At 46.3% G+C, this 25,753-nt stretch overlaps 1 protein-coding gene and 1 non-coding gene across 5 annotated transcripts in view; one reads left to right on the top strand and one right to left on the bottom strand.

Moving 5' to 3' along the window:
- HHAT (hedgehog acyltransferase) overlaps nt 1-20,764 on the bottom strand; it is a 162,608-nt gene extending 141,844 nt beyond the window's left edge. For 2 of the 4 annotated variants that reach the window (XM_036343691.1, XM_036343692.1), the window contains exons 1-3: nt 20,620-20,764; nt 10,680-10,813; nt 4,955-5,022 (exon numbers count right to left, since the gene is read on the bottom strand). In XM_036343691.1, coding sequence (XP_036199584.1) covers nt 4,955-5,022; nt 10,680-10,770 — 159 coding nt within the window. In that variant the 5' untranslated portion in view covers nt 10,771-10,813; nt 20,620-20,764. Of the gene's footprint in view, nt 1-4,954; nt 5,023-8,385; nt 8,516-10,679; nt 10,816-20,619 lie in introns of those variants that run through there. The other 2 variants (XM_036343694.1, XM_036343693.1) reach the window with 2 other exon arrangements.
- LOC118673867 lies at nt 2,030-2,145 on the top strand. Its single transcript, XR_004973520.1, has one exon. It is a non-coding gene; the product is annotated as a U5 spliceosomal RNA (small nuclear RNA).
- Nucleotides 20,765-25,753: the final 4,989 nt, after the last annotated feature.

Below are 25,753 nucleotides of genomic sequence, written 5' to 3'. Positions count from 1 at the left end.
AACAGGTGGAGGTACTGGGAGAGTGGGAGGCCTAGAGAGGGCCTGGAGGCTCGGCACCCCTCCCACACACCTCACCCTGTGCATCTCTCCCACCCAGATGATCATCCGTATATTTTATCGCATCCTTTTATAATAAATGGTTAAACAGGAAGTAAAACGCTTTCCTGAGTCCTGTGAGCCACTCTAGCACAGTAACTGGCCCTGAGGAAGGGCCATGGGTACCACCTGGACGTGCAGTTGGCATCCGAAGGCAGGGTGGTGGGAGCATCTTGTAGGACTGAGCCCTTCACCTGTGGGATCTGAGGCCATCTCCAGGGAGAGTGTCAGCTATTGAGTTGAACTGCAGGACACCCAGCTGGTGCCGCAGAATTGCCTGGTGTAGGGAAGCCCCCCACACAACTGGTGTTGGCAGTAGAGTGTGCGAGTAAAGGAGAAACACGGAGGAGCAGCGTGTGGGTTCTCTACGCATGCCCACCCCAGCACCTCTTCGGAGAGTCAGCCATGGTGGGAGCTAAGGTGCCGCCAAGGCTGCGGACGGAAACCACCAAGAACAAGAACAAGGCTCACCATGCCTCCAGCCTCCATCGCCCGCAGCACACTGCCTCTGCCATCTCTCTGCAGAAACGTACCCGTTTGTTATTAAAATAACTTGTCTTTTCTATGATGTCGGAAACTAACTTTAAAATACGTCAACGCAGAGACTTCTGGTTCCCGGCGAGATATAATAAACACCATTCTCCCTAACCTTCCCACCAAGGACAGCTAAAAGCCCTGAGTGTAATTATAAGATAAACAGAGGAAGACCCCAAAAGATGGCAGAAAGAAGACAGACTGGCTAGGGACCTCAGGACTTGAGGAATGACAATGAAATAAAATAAATAAAATAGCTCACTGGATAGGCTTACTAGCAGAGGTAGATGACTCAGGAAAGAAGCACCGAACCTAAAGACGAGTCAATGGAAATCACACAATCTGAATAACAGAAAAAAAGTAGGCTGAAAACATAAATAAACAGAGCCTCGGAAATCTGTGGTACAATTATAAATATCTAACATTCATGTGATTCGTGAAATCCTAAAAAAAAAAAGGAAGAGGAGAAAAAACATGGGGCTGAAAAAAATATTCAAAGAAATAACGGCTAAAAATTTTGCAAATCTGGCAAAAGGCATAAACCTACAGATTCAAGAAGCCGAATGAACCCTAGTCAATTTACATGTACCAATTAAAAGGCAGATTGGCGGAACGGATTTTTAAGAAATGATCCAACTCTATGCTGTCTGTAAGAAATTCACTTTAAATACAACAATATAGGTAGGCTGAGAGTAAAAGGATGCAGAAGGATACATACTCCACAAACATCAATCAAAAGAAAGCAACAAGAACCCCAAAATAGAGCCACACAAGTCTGGTCAACTGATTTTTGACAAAGGTGCAAAAACAATTCAATGGGAGAATCATCTTTTCAACAAAAAGTGCTATAACAAGTGGCCATCCATACGCAAGCAAAAAATAAAATAAAATAAAAATAAAACCCAGCCAGTGTGTCTCAGTGGTTGAAACTGGGTCTGAGGTTTGCCTTCATGAACGAGAGGGAACTCTGTGGTTCTGTCTTAATTGTTGGAGGTTGGGAAAAGGAGGGGAGAGGACCGCACCCAGAGTCCCAATATACAGAAGGAATAAAACCAGTTCCGGTGGTTGAGCCAGAATGAGGTTTAGGGCCCAGTCGGCCTGACCTCTGCTTCGCCCTCTAATGGTGGCTCCAGAGCCACCCAGTGACTACTAAGGTATCTGTAGCATCTCAAGGGTGATGACTCCGGCTCATTTGCATACCCATAATACCCTGCACAGAGTACAATCTTTTTCAAGTTTAAAAGACTTTTTTTTAACTTGTCATTTCTAAATGCAAGAAACTTATTTGAAAAACTTCTTGTGCAAACTTTAGGCAGAAAGTACCTCCAACCCTAAAACGTCACCATAACTGAACTAGGAGTTGTAGTTACTGGAGGAGGGAATTTGGGAGAAGGAAAGCATACTCTGGTTTCTCTTCAGATCGCATAAATCTTTCGCCTTTTACTAAAGATTTCCGTGGAGAGGAACAATTCTGAGTTTATACTCAATTTTTTGAGGCCTTGCCTTGGCAGGGCTAATCTTATGGTTCTAAAAAAAGACACCTCCCACGAAACCGGGCTCGATTCCGGTCAGGGACGTGTGCCTGGGTTGTGAGCACATCTCCAGTGGGAGGTATGCAGGAGGAGGCTGATCGATGTTTCTGACCCTCTCTCTCCCTTCTTCTCTGTGAAAAACCAATAAAATATATTTAAAAAAAAAAAAAAAAGACACCTTCTAAAATAGAGCACTTCTCCAGTTTCAGTGCTGGTGGCCAGGGCTGGCAGTTGTCACGTGGCCTGGAGCTCCGCCCACTTCCTTCCATGTGAGGCAGTGCCCCACAGGAGCAGGGCAGGTCGGCCTGAGCTGGTTTCGGCTACTGGCCTCGTGAATGTCTATCTACATGGGTGACCGAATTGGGCCTGAGATTTGCCTTCATGACACCTGGGTGTAAAGTCATGCTGGACAACTCACCCACGTGGCGCTTAGCAGCGACTGTCAGCCTGACAGTGGCTTCAGTCAGTTCCCCGCCCACAGAGGCCACCCTTCACATCTCCCAGGGGCGCCGGGCGCTCACTCTTATCTGCAGCTGCTTCTACTTTCTTTCTAACAGAGACAGCAACTGTCATGACATGATTTTTAAAAGTGATAACCTTGTGAAGAATGTTGAACGGCACCGCTTTTAGGGAATGTGAGAGAAGGAAGTGGTTTCCCCGCCTCCAAGTCTCTCTAAATTTCAGCTCCAAGTTACGGCTCAACCCTCTAGCCTGGAATAACCTCTGCTCCTTCTTCTCTCCGAGTCCCACCTGTCAGATCACTGGTATGGGACACGTTGTAAAAGTTAACTCTTCCCCCTCCCGGGGATGTTCTTCACACCGAATGTGCCCAAATGGGGAGCCCACAGCCCAGTAGCAGTGAGTTAGCATTAGACGGATCCTAATCAGAAAGCTGGTCTGAGACACAGTTACAATTCAGATAACTTCAATACTGGCATCTAAAGCTGCACAGGAGAGTTTATTAGCATGAGGAATGTTAGGAATAAATAGAGGGTAAAGTGGGTCAAACATACGGTGAGGGAGGAGACTAGACTTTAGGTGGTGAGCGCTCAATGGGGTATACATTTATTATGGAGACTTGAAATGTATATCATGTTATTAACCAATTTTACTTCAATACATTTAATTATTTTATTTTTGCCATCACCATTTATCCCCCTATACCCTCTTCCACCTCCACCCACCCCCATGCCCCCGCAATCACCACACTATGGTTCATGTCAGTGAGTTTTTTTGGTTTTTTTTTTTGCTCAATCCCTCCACCACCACCCCCAGCACACACACCCCCACCCCAAACAGCTGTCAGCCCGCTCTCTATCTATGAGTCTGACTCTTTTTTGCTTGTTAGTTCAATTTGTTCATTAGATCCCACATAAGAGTGAAGTCATATGGTACCTGTCTTTCTCTCACTGGCTTATTTCACTTAGCGTAATGTTCTCCAGGCCCATCAATGCTGTCAGAAAGGGTAAAATTTCCTTCTTTTTTACGGCTGAGTAGTATCCCATTGTGTAAATATACCCCTGCTGTTTTATTCACTCATCTACTGATGGGCACTTGGGCTGCTTCCAAATCTTGTAAATAACGCTGTAATGAACATTGGGGTGCACATTCTTTCAAATGTATATAATGTTATTAACCAATGTTACCCCAATACATTTATTTTTTTTTTTTTAAAGAGAATTTACAGATGAAAGGAGTGGTGTTCAACATATGTGGTGGGTTCGAAATTTTCTCCAGCTCCAACACCCTCCTAAGGATGAGGCAGAAGAACCCTCAAAGCTTCAGGGATGTGGGGAGCCACTTATTGCAGGGGTTCTCAAACTACGGCCCGCGGGCCACATGCAAATACAAATGTTGTATTTGTTTCCGTTTTGTTTTTTTACTTCAAAATAAGATATGTGCAGTGTGCATAGGAATTTGTTCATAGTTTTTTCTTAAACTATAGTCCGGCCCTCCAACGGTCCGAGGGACAGTGAACTGGCCCCCTGTTTAAAAAGTTTGAGGACCCCTGACTTATTGTCTTCACTAGCAGAGAGGTGTGGACAAGGAGCCAGGAATGCTGGTGACCCTTGAGCCCTGGCAAAGGTCAGGGCTATGCACCCACTGTTTAGTCCAGATAATGGTAGCTGAAGCAACTTCCCCAGCAGATAGTCATGTAAATCCTTACTGATAAGATAGTCTGCCTGTTACTGGAAATTGCCTGCCTAAGGGCTATAGGTGTACCCCAAACTGAATAAAAGGATGGCAAGGCCTGAGCACAAGCAGAATCCTTCCTCTTGGGATGGGCTCTCGCCTGGCCCCCCAATTTCCAAATTATTATTTCTTGTCTCGTCTCTGTCATTTGCGTGTGGCCTCTTCTCCAGAGCCCGGACCCTGAACCACGCAGGACATGGGATATTCACACAGGGACACTTGGAGGCAGGAAGGAAGAATTTCCTATGTAGTTGCCAACAGTTGCTGTAGGGATGTCTGAGGCCACATTTAATTCTAATAGATACGGCTGGGTCAGGAGAAAGTGCCTGAGCTTTGCGAGGATGAAATTTGTACCCACTGATAAGGTCAGACAATCAGATTTCTCGAGTCTTGAGAAGAAAACAGGGGACAGGAAGATATAGACCCCGGGGAGTTCTTTACCCAACACGGCACTCACACCTTTTACAGGACGGAGGAAAGATCCCTCATTCCCAAGTGCTGACGAATACTACGCCTGGGTCAGTGCCAAGACAAAGGGGATGCAAAATACTGAACCCAGCTGGAAAACCGAGAAGGCTTATCCTTTAGCCACTGTGTACCTTCTTGAATCCTCCAAGCAAAGTGCCAATCGCCAGGTCAAATTCTTGGTCCAATTGCTCTTCATGTTCTGACAAGAAAAACAGTGGCCATTAGTTCCAAATCCAAATAAAACTGGTTGGCTTAATAGCAGAGGCACTAAGAGAAACTGGAATGTGTTCTGGAAAAGCCGCCTGTGGACTGAGCTACGGGCATGGAAACGTCAGGCTCCTGGATCCCCCTCTCCAGCTGTCGGTGGGCTGAGTTCCTGGAAATCCGTGGTGGGGCTGCTGGAAATGTCCCCTCCCACGTGGAATAAGGCTCACAAAGGGAGAGGTGTCCAGAGAGAAAGCCTGCAGCACAGGGACCCCCCAGGAGGGGTTAATGCAAATGCCCCACTTGTTCAGGTGGTAAAATATTTTTTAAATATATTTTTATTGATTTCAGAGAGGAAGGAAGAGGGAGATAGAAGTATCAATGATGAGTTTGATCGGCTGCCTCCTGCACGCCCCCTACTGGGGATTGAGCCCACAACCCAGGCATATGCCCCTGACCGGAAATGAACCCGCAACCCTTCAGTCCGCAGGTCAACGCTCTATCCACCGAGCCAAGCTGGCCAGGGCTAAAATATTTTTATATATAGTTTTCCAATCCTCACTTGAGGATATGTTTTTATTGATTTTAAAGAGGGAGAGGGAGAGAGAAAGAAACATCTATGTGAGAGAGGAAAATTGATCAGTTGCCTCCCACATGTGCCCCGAACGGGGATCGAACCCACAAGATGGGTATGTGCCCTGACCGGGAATAGAACCCACAACCTTTCAGTGCATAGGATGAGCCCTACTGGCCAGGGCAAAAAAAAAATTTTTTAAACAGATCATTCCACACATTGATGGTGATCAAGGCCTCATGATGTGAGATAATGCTAAAAAGATTATAAAATGGAATCGTGTAAGAGTAATAAGTATGTTTATAAGACAAACAACTCAACTGATATAAAACAAAATATAATAAAATCTTCATTCAAATACGTTTTGAGGGCGTATAATAACCAAGCAGGGTGTGAGATGCTAGGAATGAAACAGAAGAAGGCTGGCATGTCTTTTGCCCTCCTGGGGCTCACTGTACACTAGGTAAGAGAATAATAAAAAAACTACAATAGTGCTGATGAGTGCCATGACACAGGAATGAGGAGGTGGAGTTTGAGTCTGGGGTGTCTATGTGATATACAGTAGGAAGCTGGATGGGTATGGGTGGTGCTCAAGAGGGCCCTAAGTTGAAGATAAAGACCCAGGAGACCTCAGTATAAGGGTAGTGATGAAGCTTCCAGAAAGACTGACATCACCCAAAAGACACAGAGTGCACAGACAAGAACGAGGAGAACCAATGCTACTGAGCCAACAGAAGTACAGAACCACAGAGGAGCGACCCAGAACAATCACAGGAAAACCAGAAAGAGTGTGTGACTCGCCCTAACTGGTTTGGCTCAGTGGATAGAGCATCGACCTGCGGACTGAAAGGTCCCAGGTTCGATTTCAGGCAAGGGCATGTACTGCGGGAACGAACATCCCCAGTAGGGGGTGTGCAGGAGGCAGCTGATCGATGTTTCTAACTCTCTATTCCTCTCCCTTCCTCTCTGTAAAAAAATCAATAAAATATATTTAAAAAACACATTTTAAAAAAAAGAGTGTGCGACTCAAACTTAATCACGAAACGATGCTGATCTAGAGTAGAACCAAGGGGCAGAGTCACACACATTAGATGCAAACAGCAGCCCCAACTTCAAGCCAAAGGCAACACTGCCCCAGGAACGACCGAAGAGGGTGGGGTACTGAGCACTGGGCCCGGGGACCGCACGGCACAGCTCTGCCACACACACTGCAGTCCCGGGTCCAGGAGGTGTGCTGGAGGCGTGTGGCTGCAGCAGAGCCCTGGTCCTTCCTGCCACAGCTGCACACATGCCACATTGTGTGTGCGCGTGTGTGTGTCTGCGTGTGTGTGTCTGCGTGTGTGTCTGCATGTGCACGTGCATGGACGAACGTGCTGTGTCGTGCACAAACTCAAGTCAAGGGAACAGCCTGCAAACAAATAGCAAGACACTGCAATCCAGCGAAGCCATACAGGAACCTCCTAATTCATTAAGGCAAACTGGGTGGAAAACCTCTCTGCTTCTTGTCTTCTTGGTTTGGGCTTCACTTTCATACACTGAGAAATCTCCAGAAACATCAGAATTATAAAGAATTGAAACAAGTTCTTTTTTTCCTCCTTTTTAAAAAGAGTACAACCAGAAGCAGTGAAATTTTCCTGCTAAGCACCAGGTAAACTGAAGCTGGAGCACACCGCCCTCTAGTGGAAAAAGGAACTCTGTGCAGACTGGAGAATTATGAGGACATCCTGTCCAGCAGGGGCGCTGTCCTACTGAAATACTAACTCAGACATTTGTAATTTTAAAGTTTCTAGTAGCCACGTTATTTAAAGTTGTTAAAGAGTGAAATGAATTTCGTATATTTTCGTTATCTCAATCTATCCAAAACACTATTTCAACATGGAATCAGGATTCAACAACTATGGATGACTTACTCTGCCTTCCTTTTTCTTTTTTTTTTTTTTTTTTTTTTCCTTCCTTTTTCTTACTCATTAATTCTTCCAAGTCCAATGTACATGTTATCCTAACAGCACATCTCAACTGGAAGTGGACACGTTCCAAGTGCTCGTTAGCCACGTGTCTAATGACTACAGTAATGGACAGCGTAGCTCCAGGCCAAAATTCCCCCTCGCGCTTTGGAAAATTTCTACAAACCACCCTCGTCTGACCTCTTGACACAAACAAATGTCATACAGCACACATGTAAAATTACAATTTTAACCCATTCACGCCCCCTTAGGAAATCAATTCGGTTGACATGGGAGAATGGAGGCTGAGACCTGCAGCAGGAGCTCCTTCCCAGAGGAGCCAAGGCCCCAGAACTTCTCTCGTGAAGCCTTCTGGGTAGGCATCCCACGCTCTCACTCTTCGGGTGAGAACAGCTTTCATCGTAAGCCACATACTACACTCACGCAGGAGGAGCCTTCCCTGCCCAGGGAAATTGTCTCCCCACCACACAGGCCCGACCGTAGGCGCCCTGGTCCCATTTTCCCACAATGCAGTGCTGCACCAAAGCGCCTGAGCGCATAGAAATGAAACCCTTTCTGCTGGTGAGCCCTCCCGGCTAAATCAGCTGTGGATTCTCCTCTCTCCAACCACCACCCAACCAGAGGATACATCAAAACCCCATCCTACCTACTGGGTGAGAGAATTTGCATGTTAATCGCTGCCACTGGGCCCTGGTGGTGAACCATTTACTTAAAAGCTCTAGCTAACCTGCCCCTTTCACCCTCAGCACTTTGATGGGGTGGGGTAGGGGGAACTGGAGGGCAGGACCAGTGACAGGGGAGGGGGGCATTACACACTCACATGCCCTCCTGTGATACAAGCCACCGCCGGGAGTAGCAACCCAGTCGTGGCTCAATGCATCCTGAGGCTTCTATGCATCTGAAAACTCTCATCAGCTCCTACTGGTTCTCTGGTTTTCTAGGGAGCGAGCCTGCAGGTATAGAAGACTGTGCAGTAAATGAGGGTAGAGAAAGGGAGCAGGAAAACGACTTCTAAAGATGAGGCAACGGAGTGGTAGGCAACTCTCAGATATTCCTATAGAATGTCGCGTAGAAGATGGGTGACAAGGCGCTGGCTTTCCCACATTCTTGAGGTGTGTGGGCTCCTTCTCTCCTGTCTCTCAACTGCCCCTCAGGGAATGAATAAGTGATTTAGAAATCCCCCAAGTAAAAGGAGACCATATATGTAAGTAGGATGCAAGGCAATAAAGGACATAAAAGGCCTCAAACCTCCCAACAGGGACTCACCTAAGGAATTCTGGGTCTGTCGAGGCAGATTGCCAGGCAGGGCGGGGGATTAGCATGGGAGCCCTGAGGCTCCCGGGAGAGGAAGGCAGGCGTGGACTGAGTTGGAAATGATCCAGCAGAGAGGAAGCCATACGCTCTATACGCATTCTTTGTATTTGATGGAACATGGAGCATGATGGGCTGGGGCAGCAGGGAGTGAGGCGCTGTGGAGTCTAACGCTACGGTTGCCTTTAAATGCCCTACGGCCAGGCCCTGGCCCAAGTCATTGTGCTAGCTTTATGGAAAGCATTAGAAAGCAGAGTCCCTGAAGGCCGACACTCCCCTCCCTTGAGGGCCAGTGGGCATGAGAGGAAACCACCAATGTAAGCCCGAGAGGAAGGGGTGGGCTGCCAGGCTTGGAATCCCAGGAGGAAAGCGACTGTAAACCAGGCTGCTGCTTCCCATGACCCTGGCCTCCGCTAACAAGGGAAACAGGGCCAAGTATAACATGAAGGACCATCACACCGGTCACCAGAGCCTCGGCTGTGCCACAACACCTGTGACTAAGCTGGCCATCAAGACAGTCTGCCCAGTGCTGGGCTCCTGCAGGGCTGTGCACCGGGTCCCTTCACTGAGGACAGTAAATTGAAGGGCCCAGCTGGCCCAACCCACCGTCAGCCACCTCACCTGGCGCCCAGGCCAAGGTCATCTACTCAAGGACAGAACCCTGAACTGCAGCCCCGGCCCCCGCCCCAGTCTCTGCACCCAAGCCCCCGGCTTTGAGAGGGACATATGCAGAATGGGGGAAGAGTCAATCCTGGTGATGCATGAGGAGGGGGAGGCTGAGGGCCGCGGACTCCCAGCTGTGCTTCCCAAACCCTACCTCTGCCATTTTAAATGACCACAACTACAGATTCACCTGCATGAAGCGAGAGCCCGGACTCCTCTGCTGAATATATCAGCTCTTTCACACTCTATCCCTGCTTTCTGATCTAAGCTCAACCTCTGCCACTCTCCCTTGGCACTCTGCACTCCGGTCCTAGTGAGTGGTTTGCAGTTCCCAGATCATGCTATGCTTTCTCACACCCAGGGACACTGCACACCCTTGTCCACTGGCCTGCAAACTCCTCTCTGTCCACAGGTCCTCTGCCCTTCTCATATGGCTGACTCCTGGTCTTCCTTAAGGCAAGGCTTCCCGGCGCCTCTGGGAAACTGTCGCTGACTATGGAGATCACTCATGGTGCCTTCAAAATTCTTTCTTCCACAGTATGTGGAGTTTTAAGTAGCACCTGGCCACCAAATTAAAGATGGTATTTCCCTGCCTCCCGGCTGTGGCCACAGAACTCAGTTCTGGCCAACTGGGTGTGAGAAGTGACAAGGTGCCCTTAAAGGAAAGGAGGGTGCTCAATCCCCATCCAGTGGGCAGGAATGTGGACTTGATGATGACTCCTCTTCAAAATACACACAAGAGCACTAAAGGCAGCAGAACGAGAAGTGGGAAGGAGCCTGGGCCTCCAACACCAAGGGCTGCCTCCAGGTGTCTGCAAGGAGGGATGGTGAGAGAGAAATGTCAGAAGTTACTGCAAATTATGAATGCAAATCCCCCTCCACCCCCCAGCCTTCAAGAGCCATTGAATGAAACACTCCTATTATAAAAGATCAGCCACAGGATCAGCTAAACCATCCAAGATGAGGGTGGGACACTCCACTGACCCATTGATTCAAACTGTCCAAGAAGAGGGGAAAGCAAAGCGGGGCCCACGACACGTGCCAGGAGCCTGAGGCCATCCTCCCGAATCCCCCTGCCACCTCGGAGCACTCCCTGCCACCTTTCCTTCCGGGTGCAAGTTCAGAAAAGTCGGGACTTACCTCTGGAGGTTTTGTAAACCTCATAGAAAGAATAGAAGTGGAAGCCTAGTGAAGCAAGCAGGTAAAGAGACAGTTCCCATCGGGGCAGCATCGCTTCTTGTGACACAAGGTCCTGATGCCCAAGTTGAGAGTTTCTAGACAGAGAAACAGAAATAAAAACATTAAGCCATGGGCGTGACACTCGAGAATAGCCGTCAGCTCAGTGGTTCTCTCCCAGGGACCCATCACTGTGCAAGGTGACATAGATATAACCCCAGTGAAGCCTCCTGCGGCCAGTCACCTGACACACACACACACACACACACACACACACACACCCTGCTGCCCAGGTGGGCAGGTCTTTCCCTCCGAGCTCCTGCAGCCCCAGCTCCCTCCTGGCACTGTGTACACCACGCAGTTCCGTCCTCAGTGCCTGACACACCTGTCTGTCCCCGGGGAGTGGACCTCTGGGGAGCAGGGGAGTCCCCAACACCTAGCACAGGGCGTGCGATGTAGCAAGAAGGGAGTCTAAGTTGCTCCATGAATTAAAATATGGCTTCAAAAGCCTGAAGGTAAGCACAATCCTCTCCAACCTCTTCTCCCCTCCCCAGGTCATCCCACAGCTGTTCACAAGATGCATTCAGGGAAACGGCTCTGTCTTCCATCTCCCGTGACGAAAAGGGAGGCCCAGGACACAACCCAGGCAGCCGTGGCCGGCTGCTGGTCGCCCACCCGCAACATCCAGTCTCCCTTCTCACACAGGAACTGCACTTTTTATCTGAACACGTAGATGCTGAGCCCCACTCTGTCCTGTAGCCCAGTGTGGACACTTGACTAGTTCTGGCTGTGAGGCTGTGGTCACATCCTTCCTGCCGGGTGGAGTTGGAACAGCCACCACCTGGGAACCTTGTCATCTCACACTCTCCACCTCACCTACTTGCAAAGATACCGTCTACTCGAATCCGCACCAGGAGGGCTGTGCGCTTTTTCAGGAATCAGAACCCAGCTCAGAGAAAGGAAGCGATCTGCCCAAGCACACGGAGAAGCCAGCGACGGAGCAGAAACCAGAACCCAAGGTCCCAGCGCCCACTCGCTCACAGACAGAAACTCTGTTCCTTAGCCTGGGCAGAAAAGCATAGCTCTCTGTGCCAAAGCCTGAAATTGGCATAAACGTCACTCCTGTAAGATGCTTTTCCCCCAGCGGACGCCATTATCATGTCAAAAGTTTGTCATCTTTATTTTTGATGCGTGCAACAAACGGATTCCAATATTTCCATTTTAAATGTTTCCTGATTTCTAGCGCTAACAAGGCTATCACCACACACCCACACGCACCAGGCCTTTAAAGCGATGCTCTCAGCATTAAGCCAACGATCCTTCTGGTGGCGGCAGCATCTCACACTTCTACCAACAGTTGCTCAATGTCCTAAACAGAAAATTTCCCCTACTGGGTTTTCCCCGACTAATTCCAGTAACAGCTGTACTGTAATAAGTACCACTTACAGATTACCTACGCCGAGAGAGCACTTTGCAAGTATTTTCTCATTTAATCTTCGTAACAACTCTTTGAGGCTGGTCATTCTGGGATCTTCATTTAACACAAGAGAAAACCCAGGCCCAGAAAGGTCAAGAACCCTGCCCAAAATCACACAGCGAGTACACAGCAGAGCTTAGGTTCAGACCCACCAAGTCTAACTCCACAGCCTCCCCTCAGTCACTTCCCTCTCCTTCCCGAGGGCACCAGGTTCATCTTTTCCCAACATCTATGGTGAAATCAACCCAGCAGGAAAGTTGGAAGGTAACATGAGCTACCTAAGCGCAAAAGAATTTGTTGAGTTGTGTATAATTTAGACACCCCTAAGAAGCAAAGAAAACTTGAAAATCAACTAGATGTCATCCAAATGTACACGAGATACATCAGCAGATACATTCCTTCAAAGATTTACTGAAGGCCAACCAAACCAAACCAACCTGGCCTGGATACAAGAGGGGAACGTCGGCAGTTACAAGGCGATGAGGGCTGAGTAAAACTGAAATCGTTCTAACTTTAGGAACAAACGAGCTTCCTGGGAACCACAGAGTAATAATAGCACAGCAGCACGTGCCCACTGAACTGACAGCGGCTTTGGAGGGAATGAAATATGGGGCAATATTCTAGCACATTTGAAACAACTGCTGGGACTTCTGCTCTTTTCCAAGGTCCAATTTAATGAAACAGAAGCCTATTCTGCAGAATATAAATTACACGACTTTCGCCAGAAAACCCAAGTCTAGACACAGCATGTCTTCTAACATCCCAGTTTCCTCCGAAACCTATTAAAGAGTCGTATGAAGAGTCTAATCCTTCTGCCCACATGACACTACGGGGAAACACTTCCCCACACCCAGAAGAAGGATTCGACAGATTGGAGAACTGGAACTGGGCAAGACATTGAACTATAGAATATTTTAGAATACATATCATTACTTTCAATTAAGCACCGGAATGTCATATAATATATCACCGCAGAGTAAGCCATCCCACCACAGTGGCTTATAATGAGGAGCTGTTCCTATTGATGAGTCTGCGGGGTGGCGATCTAGGCAGTTCTGCTGATCTTACCTGGCATCACTCATATGACTAAATCACCACTTGGCTCAAAGGGGGCTGGGGCAGCGGGGGGTCAAGATGGCCTTACGCACACGCCTGGCATTTGGCGCTAGCTGTCTCGCTTCTCCTCCACGTGGGCACTCATCCTCCAGGAGGCCAGCCCCTTCACAGCGTGGTGACCCCAGGGGTTCAGAAGAACAAAGGCAAGAGGTGCAAGGTCGCTTAGGACCAGGCTTCAGAAGCCACAGAACACTGTATTGGTCAAAGCAAATCAAAAGGCCGGCCCAGAGTCAAGAAGGAGGAGAGCACAGACGCCATCTCTTATGGGAGGAGCAGCAGTGGCCCTTTAAAAGGGGGCGTGAGTGTGCAGGGTGCGGGGGGGGGGGGGGGGGGGGAGGAGGTTGAGGGTTAATGGGGGGGATGAGGACACATTTGTAATACCTTAACTAATAATAAAAAAAAAAATTAAAAATAAAAGGGGGCAGGGACACGGCCTACCACAACAGAATGTCCGAGTTTGTAAAATGAAATCTGGAAAGTTAGTGGGAAACTACATTTCACAATGGATCTTTATTATATAAAATGTCAAAAGGGAGAGAGAGAGAGAGAGAGAGAGAGAGAGAGAGAGAGAGAGAGAGAGAGAGAGAGAGAATGACTATGAAAAAAATAATTATGCTCCCAAGTCAGGATTTCAAAATCAGCGGGGACCTTATCGTCATCTGGTCTAATCTCCAGCCGGTTTGGAAATTCCATTTACAATAGCCAACTGGACCATTTCCAGTAACATTACAAAGGCAGGGAAAGTCTGTGTCTAAGCAGTTCTGATTGTTATCCTGTTTTTCTCCTTAAACTAAGTCCAAATCTGGCCTCTATTTCTAAAACACCTTCTGCCTCTAGTCCTATTGTGCCTTCTGGAACTAACGGCAGGATAATGTGATGGTTTGGACTGACACTGGAGTCAGGAGGCCAAAGTCTGAACCCCCAGCTTTGCTACTTTCTAACTGAGTGTCCTAGGTCAAGTCGCATAACCACTGTGCCTCGATTTCCTTGTCTGTAAAATAGGGAAAATAGCAACTCTCAGATAATTGCTATGAGCATTAATGAGTTTACAAAAATAAGAGAATAGTGCCTTGGGCATAGTAAGCTATGAACTGCTTATTCTTGTTTTAAATATTATCACTTTTTTACTAAAAAGGCTTAATAATACTCCCTCCAATATTTGGAGATAATTAATACCACCCTCGCCATCCCCAGCCCTCTTCCAGGACAAACATCCACGAGTCCCTTCAACCGCTTTTTCAATGACTTGGTTCCCAGACCCTTCACCCTTCTGTCAGCTGTCCCTTTATCATACAGGCACGCAGCGCTGAACCCAGAACTCCAGATGTGGCAGAATGAGAGTAGGGTAAGACCTCACTTCTCTTGTTTCAGAAACGATACTTCAAATAATAAAATCGCAGACTCGCTTCTCCAACAAATTATCAATGAGCTCTTACTGAGATTCAAGAACTGTGCTACTTGAGAAGATAAGACACAAAAATCCCATCTGAGTTACCCCCCAACATGGCTCCCCAGAAATTTCCACGTGCGGATCCCCGGGACGTGTGAACGTATTACCGTACACGGCAAAGGGACTTTGCAGATGCGATTAAGATGAAGATCTTGAGATGGAGACGTTATCCCTGATTATCCACCTGGGCCCAGTGCAATCAAAAGGCAGGGAGGACGAAGGGTCAGAGACAGAGGAGACGTGATGAGGGGAGCAGAGGTTAGAGTGATGGGCTCTGTGGATGGAGGAAGGGGCTGGGAACAAAGGGATGGAAAAGGCACCAGAAAGCAACAACAAAACAGATCCTCCCCAGAAGGAATGCAGCCTGCAGGGCCACTTGCACTTCTGACCTCCAGAGCTGTAAGATGCGTTTGTGTTGTTTTAAGCCACTAAGTCTGTAGTCATTTGTGAGGAAACAATAAGAAACTAACATACCGCCCCTGCCCGAAAGGTTCTATGTAAGACATCAGACTATTTTAATCCAATTGTAATAAAGTTAAATTGCAAGAAAAACGAACCTGAAAACAAAATTTTGTATTTAGTTCTGACCTTAGCTTTTTTTTTTTTTTTTTTTTGGCTTTTACTTCACACTGATATTAATCTTAACATTCAACATAACTCTAAGTCTTTTTATATGAACTGCCCTTAAGCCAGATGTGTGCTGTGAGAGACTGGCAATAAGGAGCCAGTTTTATAAATCCCTCACTCAGAAAAGCTACTGATGTGATATTGTGCTCTTTCCTCTGAAAATTCTCATCTATTTTAAACCTTTTTCATCACCAACAGTCATAACCATCACATCTTACACTCCCCTAGATTAGGGGTGTCTGAGTGAACCAAATATTTCATAATATTTTAAGTAAAGTTTGTATTAAAATATACTTAAAGAAAAAAAAAGTAATGGTTTCGAAAAGTGGACTCACTCCAGTAATCACCGCTCAGATAAAAAATTAAATGCCTCGGAGGCCCCCTCTGTCCTTTCCTTTAAGTCCTGGCCACTAGCCTGACATCTGTCACCCTAGTTTACCTAATTTTGCCCATTTTTGAACTTCACATGCATGGAATCACATAGAACTTCCTCCGTTGCGTCCACCTTCGTTTTGCTTAGCTTTGTGTTTGTGAAGTTCATCCACGTTGCGTGTAAGGCAATAATTTCTTTGCTCTCATTGCTATAGAGTATTCCACTGCGTAAACAACTTATTTATGCCTCTACCCATTCCACTATTGATGGACATGTGTGTGTTGATCCAACGTAGGGCCATTATGAATAACACTGCTCTGCATATTTTCACATGACTTTTGGTGCCCATATATACACCTTACTGTTGAGTGTTTATCTAAGAACGGGGTGGCTGGGTCAGAGATGAGTATGTCCAGCTTTAGTAAGTGATAGCACAAACAATTTCCCAAACAGTTATACTCACTGTCCGACCCACCAGCAATGAGAGTTCCGGCCTGTCCATATCCTAAGCTGCCCTTGGCATTGACAGCCTCCTTCATTTTAGCCGCTCTGGTGAGTGCATACTGATACCCCACTGTAGTTTCAACTAGCATTTCCCTAATCACTAGTGAGGCTAACCACCTTTTCATATGTTTCTTGGGAATTTAGAGGTCCTCTTTTCTGAAATGACTTGCCATCTTTCTCTTTGGCTGCCCATCCTTTTCATGATGTAGAAGTTGTTCCTACATTCTGGCTTTGAGGTCCTCACTGGAAATATGTATCGCATTCTGCAGCGTGTCTCCTCACTGCCTTTGTGGAGTCTTCAGATGAACGCACGCTCTTACCAATATTTCCCATTACAATTAGTGCTTTTTGTGCCCCATCCAATAAACCTTTGACTGTCCCTCTATGAAATATCATAGATATTTCACTTTGCTTCCTCCCGGAAGCTTTACTGACTTAGCGCTCACATTTAGCTGTATGATTATCTTGATTAACTTTTGTACATGGAATGAGGTGGATGATCAAGATTCATTTTGTCCATATGGACATCCAATTGGCCCAGCATCGTTTACTGAAAAGGCTGTCCTTTCTCCACTGCACTGTAGCGTCACCTGTCATGTGTGTAAGCCTGTTTGTGGATTCTCTACTCAGTCCCATCATCTGCCTATCATGGTGCCAATACCATACTTACATACTACCTATTGACCTAGTGGCTTAAGTCATTCAACTTTGATCTTTTTCTTAGATTGTCTAGAATTTCCAAATAAATGTTCAATTTGGCTCATCATTGCCTCTTTTTGAAAGGAAAAAAAAAAACTGCTGGGATTTTGACTGGGAGTGTACTGAATCTATAGATTTAATGTGTGGAACAATGACATACCCCCCATTATTTTGTATCTTTAAATTCTCTCATTGTTTTAGCTTGCAGAGAATTTTTATCATGAATGGGTGCTGAATTTTAGCAAGTAACTTTTCTCCTTTATTCTGTGTATGTGGTTAAGGCACATTTATTGGTTTTCTACTGTTAATTTACATTCCTGGAATAAATCCAACATGGTCATGGTTTAATACCCTTTGTATACATTACAAGACTTCATTTACCAAGGCATCATTCTAAGACTTTAGCATCTCTTTTGTGAGAGTCTGACCTATAATTTTCTTCTGTCCTTATCAAACTTTGTAACAAGGTTATGCTGGCCTCAAAAAAGCAGCCAGGGGATGTTCCCTTTTTATCTTTCTTTTTTTTTTTTTTTTAATTTGTAATATTTCACAAGGGAAGCCATCTGGGCCTGAAATTTTGCTATGGAAAGGTTTGTAACTACAAATTTAATTTCTTGAATAGACATAGAACTATTCAGACATTCTAGTTCTTATGTCTTAAGGGGAGGCATTTTATTCAAAAAGCTTGTCCATTTTACACGAATTTTCAAATGTATGCCATAAAATTGTTCAGAATAACATCTTAAGATCTTATTTTTTTTAATGTCTGTGGGATATGTAGTGATAACTCCTTCTTCCATGACACTGGTACTACCATACACCATTAAGGTTCATTTCCTCTCCAAAAAGAAAGGCTGCCATGTACTTATATGACACACCTCCACACCTGCACCATCACGAATATTCTCCAGCAGAAATGCCCTCAGAGGAGTAGAACAGGCAGAGAATAGAGACAGCCCAGCAACTCCCTCTCAACAGCTTTGATCACCAGAACCAGCTGTGAACCTGAGCACTGACCGAAGGAGGAGGAGGCAGCTATTAGTAATGACCTAGGGCGACTACCGAGAACGCAGAAGAAAAATGACCGCTAACCAGGGTGTGTAACCTAGCACACCCTCCAAGGTATCCACAGGGGGAATTCAGCGGGCCATGAACTTAAAAATGTTTTCCTCACCCATCTTTATTTTCACGAACCTCGAACGATAAAGTCAGGATTTCATATGGTTACAAATGTGGACAATAAGCCAAACCAGGAAGAGCAATTCTGGCGACACTATCACAATAAGGGGCACAGATGTTTTCATATCACAGTGCGGCTGCTGCATACATTGCAAAATACCATTTACAGGGGCATCACTGCTCTGAAATTATGACTTATTTCATACAGAACTGAAATTGGTTACTTAATGCATTAACAAAGAAACATACTCTATTTCAAATCTGATTTCCCCCCACAATTTTGAAAACTTTGTTTCAGTATAATTTTAACCCTCTGAATATTTATTTATTATTTCTTTAATCCTCCCCAAAGGAATGCTTAGAGAGAGAAAGGGGGGGGGGGGAGAGAGGGAGAGAAAGAGAGAGGCAGAGAGAGAGAAACACTGATGTGAGAGAGAAACATCAGCTGCCTTCCTTACGCGCCGACGGGAGCCGAACCTGCAACCCAGGCACGTTCCCTGACCAGGAAAAGAACCTGCAACTTTCCTGTGATAGGTTGGCTGAGGTATGCATGGAAACTTCAAAAAATGTTTCTTGTGATGACTGGAGTGTATGACAGGAAAAGAAGGGTACATTTAAAAGACTGTGTTTCATACAGACTCCTTGTAAAATATTACCTTAAGACTGCTTAAGGGTACTTTACCAGTTAGGCCTCATTTACAAAATGAGCTAGACCAGGCTCTTTTGAGATGTAAACACATACTTTGAAAAATGAGTTAGGCCCTATGCATGGAGAAGAAAACCAGGCCATTTTATTTCAGAATCCGGGATGCATTTATATGCAACTGGACATACTAATAAATATAGCACAGGTTAAGCGGGTTCTTTCTACCTATTCATCACCAAGTCAGTCATTTGTATCTCAACTGTAGTTGATAAATATGGTGCCTAAGTACCACGTACTTTATCATGGTGATGCTGACAATTATTTCCGCCTCCTTTGAAAGTCCAAACTAAAACGTTATATAACTCTGGCTTATTGTCATTCAAGTTTCCCTTGTGAATATTTTTAATGCCTTTTAAAAGGTGGCTTCCCCAGACCCCAAAGAGGTCCCTGGCACACAAAAGAGGCAAAGAGTCCCTAAAAGAAATCAAGAACTTCATCCAAGCCAGGGAATTCCCATGCAACAATCCAGGAGCACTTCCCGGGGCCAGCCCTGTGCTCGAACCAGAGACACACAGGTAAGGCCCGTCCTGGCTAGTTCCTGAGGTTGCCTGCAGAGTTCCCAGCAACATCTCGCCACCCACTACAGGGACTGCTCTCTCCAGACACCTGGCCTTCACCCTAAGTTAGTCTATGTATCCTTCTTCCCTAGGAGGAAGCAAAGTAAACAGTAGGTAGCACAGGCTTTCATCCAAAAAGAGGACTCCCAACATTTACCAGTCTGTGGCTTTGGCATCTCCTCTAAGCCTTCCTTTATTCTTCCGTTAAAAAAAAAAAAAAAAAAAAAAAAAAAGGGCAACACTACCTATCCTTCCCAGTTACCAGAAGGTTTAAAAATAATGACTGTAAAGCATCTGACGAGCACATCGTCCCTGTCAATACTAGTTGACTCTTTCAGGTCAAGACTGGCTGTCCTTACCCAACACTTAAACACAGTTCGGGACGGCCACAGCGAAAGGAGGGAGAAAAAGTATAGGAAAGACAGAACATGAAGAATGGAAGAGGGAAGAAAAAATCATAGTCTTCAAATTCCAGGATAAAAAGCACCCCCTCCTCCGAGAAGCCTTCCCTCTGAGCTCCTTGGGCTCCCACAGTACTTTACAACACAGAAGTGAACGCCTACTTCTGCGAATGAATGAATGAATGAATGATGCAAAAACAGAAAGTAAACGAGACTCGCCCCCCCCCCCCCCCCCGCCATAATGCAACCCAACGAGGGAGCCCAGCCACTAACTAGTCTGGCCGCCCTGACCCAAGAGCCATGAACCAAGGACGCAGCGCATTTCCTAACGCCAATGCCACCTAGAGCCCCTCGCGCCCGCGCTGGTGGGGATGGCCGGGAGGAGGCCCTTTGCAGAGACCAGTGCCATCTAAAGGCTGGATTCAGAAGAAAACAGGGACCCTGAGAGTAGCAAGCAGAAGACATCTCTAACTTTGGGGGCCACTGGAGCCGCAGCAATACTGCCGCGTCCGCAATTCCCCGCAACGGGGCGCAGAACGCGGGCTGTGCAAGGCGAGGGGACGCGGGCAGGGGCGAGCGCGCACTCCGGCGGCGGGAGCCCAGCTGGGCCGGGCGCACGGCCACAGCCCCCGCGCCTTTGTCTCCGCGGCAGGACCGGCGTCTCCCCGGTCCCGCCCTCGGGCGCGCACGCAGGGGCCGGGGTAGGGATCGGAAAGCGTCCGTGCATTTCTTTTTTTCAACCGAATCACCGAAGCAAAAAAAAAAAAAAGTCCCCTAAAACGTCCCGGGACCCGCCGCGGTCCCCAGCTACCCACCTCCGGGCTGTCCCGGGCGGCGGCGGCGCTCCCGCGCGCCTGAGTCCCCGACACCCCTCTCCGCACTTCCGAGTCCGGCGGCGGCGGCGGCGGCGGCGGGCCTCCCGGGAGGCCGCCCTCTCCCCGGCGCGGCCGTTGGCGCAGCCGCCCGCGCGCGCGCTCGCAGCGCGTCCCCGCCTCGTGCCCGCGCGCCCCCGCTCCCGGCGGCCGGGCCTGCAGGCGGGCGGCGCTCCCGCGCGGTGGCGAGCCGGCCGCGCTCCCGGAGGGCACCGGCGAGCGGGCGGCCCGCCTCTCCCCCCGGCGGCGTGTGGTGTGCGTGGCCCGGCGGGGCCCCACGCCTCGCTCACACCCGGGCTCGGGCCCGGGCCCCGTGCAGAGCCCCGCGCGGACCTCCCCGCCCCCCCCACCCGTTGGTTAATTGCAGGCCTGGGGGTTTGGGAGCGGAAGTCCCCTGAAACTCGGGGTGAACTCTAAATCCCACCCCAGCGGCCCCCACCTACGGTTTGTAGGCCAAAGGAGGTAGCTCGGTGGCGTGGGAAGAGGGCGCGCTTTGCAGCCCTGAGTGCTCCCCGCGCTGGCTGTGTGAACTTAGCCCCTGCGGCCGCCCTGGCCTCAGGAAAGCAAGCTCCCCTGCTTTCCTCGGGAGTTAGAGTGTAGAGCAATGGCGTGCCCTTGATGGACGGTAAAACAACTTGCAAAGATGACCGCCGCTGCAACATGTGTCCCAGTGGTTTCGAATGGGTTCTGCAAGCGTGGAGGTCTGCAGCTGGCTCAGTGGATGTAACCGGCAAAGTGGCTTTAAGGCTTAGTAAGCCAGGCATTGTCAGATGCCGCCAGTGCCACTCCTGCCAGAGTTCCACAGACTCACCTCAGCGGGAGGATGACCTGGGGCTCTTGTTAAAACCGCGGGCATCTGGATCTCTCTTCAAACCAAAGGAATCAGACTCCCCAAGGGAGGGGTGTCTCAAGTGACCTGCAGGCCAATGTCATAACTGGCCTGTGGTGGCAGATTTCTCTGGGAAACCAGAACTAAAGCTAGTTCTTTGAGAACTGGAACTAGCTTTTCCTTCAGCTCCCGGGTTTCCGCCCCCAACACCTAGGACAGGATGATACTCGGAAAGCAGATTTTAATAAACTAACCCCAAGTAGGGGTGCCAGATTTAGCAAATAAAAACACCAGAGGTGCAAGTAAAGTTGAGTTTCAGATGAGCAACGAATAGGCCTAACTATAGAGGACATGTCAGCAGCAACGTAACTTGTTTTTTCAAATATTTTCCATGTGCTGTTGATTGAATCTGAGGGTGGGGAACCTGTGGATACAGAAGGCTGACTGTATACAGTGTCTACTACATTTTAATGCATTTATCCATCAATAGACACTTGCGTTGCATCTACCATGGTCTGACCCTATAAGCAAAACCAGAGAGAACCCTCTGTGGAGTTGAGAAGCAAACCAAGGCTAGAGGAAATTAAGCAAAATGGATGATAATTGAGGTTTAAAAGAGGAAACCAATTTGTGCCTTGGTATTGTATTTCTTTAAAAGCAAAAAAAATAAAAATGAGTATGTAAATGTGGGTAATTAATGGTCAGTCACTCTTTATACCATCAGGTTAATCTTAAGTCATTAATCAGGTGCCTGCCCTGGGCATGTTTTTCCCTCTGTCCCTCTGTTAGTGGGGCCTGAACATCCCAGCAGGACCTCCTGTCACGACAGCAGCCCTGAGCACTTGGTAGCTACCCTCCAGGCTGCAGGACTGGTGCTTAGGGATTAACTAGGCCAACTCTTCTTTGTAAATTCCACCATGACTCAGTCATAGAAATTATAGGCATTCAACTGAGGCACAAAGCCTTGTTAAGACCTTATTGATAAAGACGTAAAGACAAAGAAGCGAATTTCTAATTATGAAATTTCAGGCACAGGCAATAATGGGGAGCTATTTGGAATGATTCAAGGGCCTTCCCAACCTCACCACGTGGCTCAGGCTCTCGTCTGCACCTATGAGGATGTAGGTCCTGGTTTATGGTAATTCACAGCAGTCAACATTGAACTAGCATTTGACCAGCATCCACTTTACACACAGCATAAAACTGAATGCTGGGGGAGATAATTTTTTCAAGTAAAGAAGAAAAAAAAGACTTTTCCTGCAGGAAGTTGTAGTCTAGCTGGGGATATACACAAATATACACAAAACAACTAGCAAATCATATACACATTTCCAATAATATAGTTCAAACTACCTATAAATACTAAATTACATTCATATCAGTAGCCTAAACTATAGAGCGCAGTTCAATGTCACTTCCTCCAAGAAGCCTACCCTAACCACCCTGGCAAAAGTAACCCCTGCCCAGGCACTTCTTTATTCCATTCCATTGTTCATTTATACTTTTCTATAGCATTACCACTCTCTGGACTTCTCTTATTTGTTTGTATATTTATTATCTATCTAAGCATTATTCAATCTATTTCTAAGATATAATACACTATAAAATAAAGCTAATGATTCACAACCAGACTTACTTTTATAAACAAAAAGTAGAGTAGAGGAAACTAGAGAATAGAATAGAATAGAATAGAATAGAATAGAATAGAATAGGAAATATGAGAACACATCACTGGAGTTTTAGTAAGAATTATGAATGGAAATACTGAATCCAAATGCTGTACATGGAATTAAGAGAGTTGAAGGCTATGATGAATATCAGTCGGCTAATGCAAGTCATTCTATCTTCTGCTAACAAGCATCTCATTTGATTTTCTGATGTGTGATGTGAATATGACCATCACCATTACAGGACAATTAACAGAGCCTATCTTTTATATTAACATTATGCAGTCTTTATTGTAAAGCTTTTTTCTAAAAGGGCCTTATCAAATCGGATATGTTTAGGTTTGCATCAAAAATACATCTAATTTCATTAACATGAATTTTTCTTTAATGAGATTTCCCCTTACTATTAGAAACGAAGGATGAAGTAAAAGTTAGAGAAGTGCCCAAGTTCAAGCTCCATATATTTAGAAATAGAGACAACGCGGAGAAAAATATTGACACTAAGAGTAAGCTTCAACTTCATTTAGAATGAGGCACATCCTAAAAACAAAAGAGAATGCAGGAATTCAGAAGGCATATTATCTAAAGTATATTTTATGTGTATAAAATCCAACCAGAATGACGAACTCCAATATATTGTTTGTAATGGCACCTTCAAAACGAATAGGACACTTAAAACCACAGCATGCTGGACTTGTCAACAAACATTTCTCAATGAAAACAAAGGGCCAAAAATCATTGGCACAACATCTTATTTGCTCTACAAAACTTTAATAATGAGATTTAGTTGCACGTGGTCCAGCAAAAGAGAAAATGGCTCGCATGGATCTTGAAAAATTACTTTCCTAATATGAGAAGATATGCATATAATTTTAAAGGCTAAAACAGCTGATGCATTCAAATTTACAACTAGTCCTAGTCAAATCTGCACAGCTGCAGAACCTGCCAAAGCCACGCTTCTCATGTGGTTAAAATCCTGTAGAAAGCCTGAGATCCATCCCCCACAAAGCATGGTAGCTGTCAGTTATTCAACAATTCTAGTTTACCCAAGACGACAAGGGGTATGTCCTGTGTGCACGTTTACCTTGGCACGCACTTGTTCAGATATATCTACAAAACTAGGGAAAAAATGCCTCATTGGTGAATACATATTAAACTGGAAAAAATAAAAAAAGGAACGCTAAGTACTGGAGCCAGCAGAGATGGCTAGAAAACACAGCAAAGCTATTAAAATATTGTTAAAAGTGACTGACAACACTTGGCCTTAGAAATCAGCATCCATAAGAATTCTAAGTAGCATCTCTAGAAATAACTCTGCTATATCTCATGGAAGTGTTTAAGAAGAACATGGCGAAGGTTGTTAAATTTATTGAAGAGGGTTCATGGAATAGCTCAAATAGTGATGTGTTTTGTTTAGATGGGAACTAACCAGTGCTTCCTGCTGAACACACTGAAGAGCATGGATTGTCCTGAGGACACTTGCAGCGGTTCTCAACCTGCGGGTCGCGAACAATGAAAATACATCCTGCATATCAGATCTTTACATTATGATTCATAACAGTAGCAACATTACAGTTATGAAGTAGCAACGAAAATAATTTTATGGTTGGGGGTCACCACAACATGAGGAACTGTATTAAAGGGTCATGGCATTAGGAAGGTTGAGAACCTTAAGTTAAGGGAAAGTATTGAGCAAAGTGCGTAAACTCAGAAATGACTATCACATTTTTCTAGCAACCTTTTTCAGCAAGCAATCTCATTTTCATATATATATATATATTCATATATATGTATACACACACACACACGCACATCTTTATTGATTTCAGAGAGGAAGTGACAGGGAGAGAGATAGAAATATCAACGATGAGAGAGAATCATTGATTGGCTGCCTCCTGCATGCCCCACACTGTGATGGAGCCTACAACCCAGGTATGTGCCCTGACCAGGAATTGAACCGTGACCTCCTGGTTCATAGGTGTCATGACGCTCAACCACTGAGCCACGCCAGCCAGGCTATACTCACTACTCTTTCTTCTACTATTCTGTCATATGCTATGCATATTGTTGTCAGACAAAAAATAGACGAAGCTGAGAATAAAAGTCTGTAGAATGTCTGGATTTATTTTAAACTCACAGTAGAGACAACATCTTGAAAGGCGAGACTTCCTTTCATTCTGAAAGCTGTCCATTTTGAGAAAGAACAAGTGTGGAACTGTTTTCTGATTTTTGGTGTGGAGCCCAGAACCCACCCATGAACCAAGGCCCAGGGGAAGAGGATAATAGAAACCTACTATGAGGGCTGTGCTTTTCAAACTGTGGGTTGAAACCTACTTACTCTTGGGTCATAAAATTGATTTGGGGAGGGTTAAAACCAGCATTAAAAGAAATGGAACAGAAAACACCAGAGTGCTTTGCAAGGAGTGACGGTAAGTGTTGCTTCATTTGCATTGATCATATCCATTCAGCCATGTAAAATGTGTTTCCTATTGTAGTCACAGTCAATGAAATTCGTACATCACCAGGGACACCACAGCAGAGAGCATGTGCGTCTCTCCTCTCAGAATGTCCCAGGGAGAAG

This window comes from Myotis myotis, unplaced genomic scaffold (assembly GCF_014108235.1).
Source record: "Myotis myotis isolate mMyoMyo1 unplaced genomic scaffold, mMyoMyo1.p scaffold_m19_p_18, whole genome shotgun sequence".
Classification (NCBI taxonomy): domain Eukaryota; kingdom Metazoa; phylum Chordata; class Mammalia; order Chiroptera; family Vespertilionidae; genus Myotis; species Myotis myotis.
The sequence above is the reverse complement of the archived record's forward strand: the minus strand, read 5'-3'. Positions and strand labels throughout refer to the sequence as shown.